This window comes from Mustela nivalis (genome assembly GCF_964662115.1).
Source record: "Mustela nivalis genome assembly, chromosome: 1".
In the NCBI taxonomy this organism is placed as follows: Eukaryota; Metazoa; Chordata; class Mammalia; order Carnivora; family Mustelidae; genus Mustela; species Mustela nivalis.
In genome coordinates, this window is record NC_139020.1 from 137,363,336 (window position 1) to 137,369,987 (window position 6,652).

Consider the following 6,652-nt stretch of genomic DNA (forward strand, 5'->3'; position numbering starts at 1 on the left):
AGCATTGAGTACAAGTGATGGTATCATGCCTATTAAATATGATGATAACTTGCATGATCTTTGATCTCCACAAGTCCAGTAAAGCTGGAAATGACATCAAAGGAGGCGTCTGTCTGTTCGGTCTTCCATAGACTAAAGCAGATTTTGGCTGAATGCTGAGGCCAAAGCTAAACTTTAGTGCATGCTTGATGTTTATAATGTATAAAGTGCTCCTTCGTATTGGTAGGGGAAAATGGACAAAAGACGTGAACAAACAAATCACAGAGAAGAAGTAAAAACAGTAAACAAATAGGAGAAAATGTTAAACCTTAGTAAGACATCAAGTTAAATGCAGTTACAACAATGACAGGTTTTTTTTGTTAAGCTAATAAAATTTAAATTATAGGTAATGCAGTGTTGCTGAGAGTGCTTAGAAATGGGGTAAATTGTACATCCTTTGAGTGACAGCAATTTGGCAGTATTTACTGAAGCTTATAATATGTATTCTCTGGTCTGGCACTGTTACTTAGAGGAATCTACCCTCCAGAAGTACTTACCCATGTGCTCAAAGACTTACACAAGACTGTAATACTAGTTGTAATAACAAAAAATCAGATCAAATCTATGTGTGCATCAGGAGAAGAATGTCAGACTGCTGAATAATCACAAAGGAATGCCCTGTGATTATTAAATATAATGAGCTAGGTCTGTTTGTACTGCCTCAGAAATGCAATTGCGGTGTATTGTTACTGAGGAATATGCAAGTTGCAAGATGTTTTTTATGTGCTTTCTATTTGATTTAAACATACATAAAGAAAAAAGTATGGAGGGATGAGTATCAAACCGTTAAGTGGTTACCTTGGGATGGAGGAAATTAGAGGGAAGAAGGTAATGTTTTTTACATTGTACATACTTCTTTATTATTTGAGTTTATTATGATGAGCATCGGTTACTCTTTTGTTTTATAAAAGATTTAAAGAAAACTAAGCTAGACCAAACCACCAATGAAAAATTCCATGAGAGACAAAAATCATCACAAGGCAGACACACAGAAGACCTCCAGTGACTTGATGGGTTGCTAAAAGAATAGTGTTAATCGCAGGTATAACGGAACAGCTGGCAAAGCAGTCATTTATAGCCTTGAAGAATCCAAAAAATGGCAAAATGCAAAGCAAAAATTTCAATAACAAAATAATTTTTTAAAAATAACTGGAGAAAAGTGAAAGAAAGCCATCACAGTCACTATCAGGTCCCTTTTTCTGACTTGCTGATAATTCAGGTCTAGAGAAGAAACTTCTGTGATGAACCAACTTGTAATGCCAGTGCTACACAGGGACACATGCCATATGGAGTAGCTGCTATTTATGGTTGCTATTTTGTGTGTGTTCCTTCCTTCCTTCTCTTATGTTCTTCTATCCATACTTAACATTCACGAAATAAATGGAGTTAGCAAAAGGGAAACAGAGTGACAGGCAGAGTCCCATGAGGCAGGATTTATTTAATTCTTATAGCATTCTAGGGAGTATTGTCGCCATTTTGTAGTTGGGGAAACTGAGGCATAGAGAAGTTAAGTAATTTGCCCAAAGTGACTGGCAGAACTAAGATACACACCCATGCCGTATGTATCCAAACCTCATTCCCTTGTCCACTATTCTGTACTATTTTTTTGCTTATGGTTTTTTTAAGAATATTTATGTTTTCTTAAGGAAATCCAGGGGTGCCTGGGTGGCTCAGTTGGTTAAGCATCTACCTTTGGGTCAGGTCATGATCCCAGTGTCATGCCCCATGGAGAGCTCCTGACTGAGCAGAGAGTCTGCTTCTCTCTTTCCCTCTGCCCCTTCCCCTGTTTGTGTATGCTCCCTGGATCACCCTCTCTCAAATAAATAAATAAAAATCTTTTTTAGAAAGGGAGGGGGGAGGGGGAATCCAATTTTTTTCCATGTAATTTTCCCCTATCACCTACCAACCAAGATAGAATGTTCTTTGATCTTGCAAATAGAATCACTCAGCAGTTCAGTACTTTGCCCGTCTTTTCCACTCCCTTCTTGCCATACAGCTGCTGCTTATCCCGTTTAGTATTGATTCCTGTATCCCACCTTTTCTGGACAAGCTTTAAGCCATTTGGTTTCCAGAGTATCCAATGTAGCCCCAGCCAGGAAAGAGGTGAGCCTGGAGATGAAGTTGTGAGAGTTGTCTGAGCCTTTCTCTTCCAGAATTAAAGGTGCACAGACCACCGATCTCCAAAAAAAAAAAAAAGAGAGAGAGAGGGGGGGGGGGGATCAGAGTATTCAGTATGATCACCTTTTCCTCACTTGCAAATAATCATGATGGTTATTCAGTCAACAAGCACTTACTAAACAGCTTCTCTTTGCACCTGGAGCTGTGTAGGGAGGAAGAGGTGAAACAAGGAAGTAGAGAGGAGGGGAAAGGAAGGTGTGCTGCCCCTTGACAAAGGTCTTTCAGTCATGGGGCGCCTGGGTGGCTCAGTGGGTTATAAGCCTCTGCCTTCAGCTCAGGTCATGATCCCAGGGTCCTGGGATTGAGCCCCACATGGGGCTCTCTGCTCAGCAGAGAGCCTGCTTTCTCCTCTCTCTCTCTCTGCCTGCTTCTCTGCCTACTTGTGATCTCTGTCGAATAAATAAATAAAATCTAAAAAAAGGCGGGGGGGGGGGGTCTTTCAGTCTTAGACTTTCATTCCGGCTAGTATTTCATAGCTAGTATGATGTCAAAAAAAGTGACATTTTTATTAAACAGGTGAGGTGATGTGGTTTTGAGGTTTAGTTAATGAAGAGCATTATATACCAACTCGCACTCCCCTGATTTTCCATTGCCCCTACTGTAAATCCTGTTCCTCAGCCTCAGGGAACCTCTAATACATGCAGCATTGGTATTTGGGAAAATGAACTTCTTAAAATCATCTAACACTTTGCTGTAAGCATAAACACCCTAAATTCAAACAATTGCTGAGAACAAGGCAAAAAATGTAGAAGACTTAAATTTTAATTATCCACTGGTAAATTTTGTAGGTTTTCTTTAGTATAAAGAGGAGGAAGACTGATAGAGGATAATATCAAAGATTGATGAGGATTTGGGAAAGTAGAAATTCAAAGTGATGGGAATTTTCTCCTTGTTTTTTTAGAAAGGAATTGTCAGAGAAATAAGCAAGTAATGTATATTTAGAGACTGTTATTACATTCCTGTCATAACTGAATCCATGAAATATGAAACCTGTTTAAGGAGATTCATCTGTACTTAGGTTTGTAATTATAAATACATGCAAAATTATAAATACTACAAAAAGAGTGTGTTAGTCCATTAAATTCACTGTGATAGTCATTTGCTACATATATATTGCATAGTTTTTGTTTTGGGTTTTTGTTTTTGTTTTTTGCTTTCCTTTTTTTTTTTTTTTAAGACTGATTGATTTGAAAACAAACAAACAAACAAAAAAGACTGATTGATTTGAGAGAGAGCGCGAGCCAGGGGGTGGGGCAGAGGGAGAGAAAATCATCAAGCAGACTCCCTACTGACCATGGAGCCCAATGCAGGACTTTATCCCAGGACCCTGAGATCATAACCTGAGCTGAATTTGAGAGCCAGCCGCTCAACTGACTGAGCCACCCAGGCACCCCCTGTTACATAGATTTGGTTCACTAGCCTATAATCTTAATTTTCTATTCAGCAAAACATTTTAGCACTGAGAACTACTTGGTTAATAACATGTGATTTTTAAATTCCTTCATTTCATTCTTTTTAAGTTATTCATTTATACTTTAAAAAAAATTCCACGTTTGCATAAATTTGTGAACGTGTATGCACAGTAATGTTGCTCACAGCACTGTTTATAAAGCCAAAAATTGGAAAGAACCCAAATGCCTGTAAACAAGAAGTTGGCTATTCAGGTTAATACTAAAAATGATGAAGTAGATTTTTGATTATTGATATAAAAAGTTACTTACCATATAGTGAGTTTTTAACATTATAAAAGCAGATTATAAATAATAACCTTTTTTTAATTGTGTGTTTAGAGAAGTCCAGGAAGATTTATAAGGCAGCTGTTAAGAGTAGTTCTCTCTGAGTAAATTTATAGATGATATTCACTTACAGTTTTCTGTCTTGTGTGTTGTTTGAGGCAGTTTTTATTGTTAATATTGCATTTATAGTTAGCATGTATAATTTTACAGGTAAAAAATATTCTTTTTAAAATTAAACTTGGAAAGATAAAAGGAACTCTGAAAGAAATCTAATCTTAATTGTTTAAGCATACTAAAAAATTTTGCACATGTTAATTTTAATCAGTTCTCTAACTTGTTTTGAGATTTTCCCCCTTCTTCCCCTACTGAAATAATATTAAGACTTGATTGTAACACCTTTTCCCACTCACAGTGTCCTGTTCCCTATCCTTCATCTGTCCCCTTCTTCCTCCTTTGAGCTGGAATGACAGGCCTGTCTTGTTCCCCATCAGCCTACACTGTTAGAATACAATTTGAGGCAGAGTATGAACGTCACTGGTCATTCTGACATTAAGCTTGTCCTTTACCTTGATCAGTGAGTTAGAAAGCGCAGATGGATGTTTAGTGCATTTCCCTAGTAGAGATTCTGTTCAGTTAAACACCTGTCTTGAGTGACATAGACTCTAACTCTTAAAGATATTTATGTTTTACTCAAACTTTTGCATTCTAGACTGCCAAAAATTAGAATAAGATTATTTTTTTTCCAAGGGTGGAGAAATGTGACTCAGACCTCTCTTTGGCCCTTTAAACTCTAAAGTCATTACTTAATCTGAATGGAAAGACCACATTTTTAAAGTATCTTAGCCAGTTTTCAGACATTTGGTGTTACTAGTTTAAATCCTCTTGAACCTGTTTCTGTGATGGTTTCAGTTTCAACAGTGATATTGTTCCAGGTTAGAACAGCAGCTTCCTACCACCTCCACATCCCCTCCTTGATCTTGGGCTATTTCCAAACACTCCTTTTCCCCTACTTTGAAAGAGGAAGTGCCACTGGTATTTACTGACTCCTGACTCTGCTTCCCTTCCAGCTGACCCTCTGGTGGGCAGCATTGCCACACAGTACATGACCAACAGAGCAGAGCACGACCGGATGGCCAGACAGTGGACCAAGCGGTATGCCACATAGGGGCCTGCTGCTTGCTGCCCCCGCCGGACCTGTGCAAGCACATTCACCAAGTGCATCAATAGCCCTACCCAAGCCCCCGCCTTGACCTCGGTTCTTATTTTCTTATTTTTATTAAATTTTGAACCTTTTTCTGAAGGTATGTCATCCCTTTTCCCTCCCTTCTCTTCCTCCTTTTCCTTCTCTTTTCCCTCTACCCACCCCTCCACCCTTCTCAATTTATTCCCTTTTTTGTTTTCTATTAACTTGAAAGATTTGGGGGTTTTTTTCCCCACCTCAACATGGATGGGAATTTTGTTTTCAGTGCAAACAATGTTGGATCTGTAATAGTAAGAGCTTTCTTACAAAGCTTTGTATTACTGTGTGGTTTTGTTTTTTGTTGTTGTTTGTTTTATTTTTATTTTTTTCCTTTCATGTGATCTTTGGGAAAACACGAATTCAGAATTATATCTCATTTCTACTTAAATGTAGTGCTTAGGGTTAATTTTTTGTACTGAAGTCTTTATTGGTGGGTGCATGCTACTGGGAACAAGTTTTTGTACAAAAGCTTCAATCAGAATCACTGTGCATTACTGAGACTCTGTTTATCACTAGCCTTCTGTCCCCCACAGAAGACTGTTGGATTGAACAAAATAATATGTATTTTGATTTACTTAAAGTGCTTGTAAATTTCTTAGGGACCTGCCACTTTTGACTGTGGATCAGTTGATGTACACTTGTATTATTAAAGCACTCAATAAATCACTGTGGCTGGTAAATGCACTTCTGGTAACCCAGCGTTTGCTTTGTATCCTGGTGACCAGCATAGCCCTTCATGCAGCAAGGCTTGTCTAATTCAATTAAGATTCAAGTGTATTTTTCATCTGAAACCTCTAGTATTTCTTTGTAGCTGAGTTGCTTAGCATGTGGAATTTCTCCAGCTGTCAATAACCCTATGATTTTACAGTTGTTTCAGATCACAATCACTTTACATATTAGCTGGACATTACTTTCTCATAGACATGCTTTCTGTTGCAGCCTTCTTCACTCAACAATTAAAATATGAGACTCCAAAAATAGCTTCTAGTGAAAGTCATGTCTGAGCTGAGCTATCATTGCATTTGACCACTTGAATTTATTTCTCTCCTTTTTCCTTTTTACAATTGTTACAGTGACTACCTTTGAGTTTTGGTTGTGGGTTTTTTTCCATAATTTTGGTGGAAGAAGTAAACTCAGTGGCATCAGTCATGGTCAACACATTCACTGACAAGGGTATGTATATCTGGCTTTAACCTTCAGACTATTTTAGGTATGTTTTGTTTTTTTCTCCATAATGTTAGTGGAAGAAATAAACTCAACTGTATCACTTATGGTCAACACATTCAGTGACAAGGGTATGTCTGGCTGGCTTTGACCTTCAGACTATTTTAGGTAACCAGCTATAGGAGGCAGAGGAGACTTCTATGTGGGGCAGTTTGAAAAACACACTGATAACACTGACCAAAATTAAGGGTTCTTTGTGTTGCAGGGCATGTTGGAAACTCCTGCGTTCACTAAT

At 38.1% G+C, this 6,652-nt stretch overlaps 1 protein-coding gene across 1 annotated transcript in view; it reads left to right on the top strand.

The window, feature by feature from the left end:
• UBE2E2 (ubiquitin conjugating enzyme E2 E2) overlaps window positions 1-5,877 on the top strand; it is a 373,264-nt gene extending 367,387 nt beyond the window's left edge. Inside the window, exon 6 of the mRNA XM_082686694.1 lies at window positions 5,021-5,877. Coding sequence (XP_082542820.1) covers window positions 5,021-5,118 — 98 coding nt within the window. The 3' untranslated portion in view covers window positions 5,119-5,877. The remainder of the gene's footprint in view (window positions 1-5,020) is intronic.
• The last annotated feature ends 775 nt before the right edge of the window (window positions 5,878-6,652 follow it).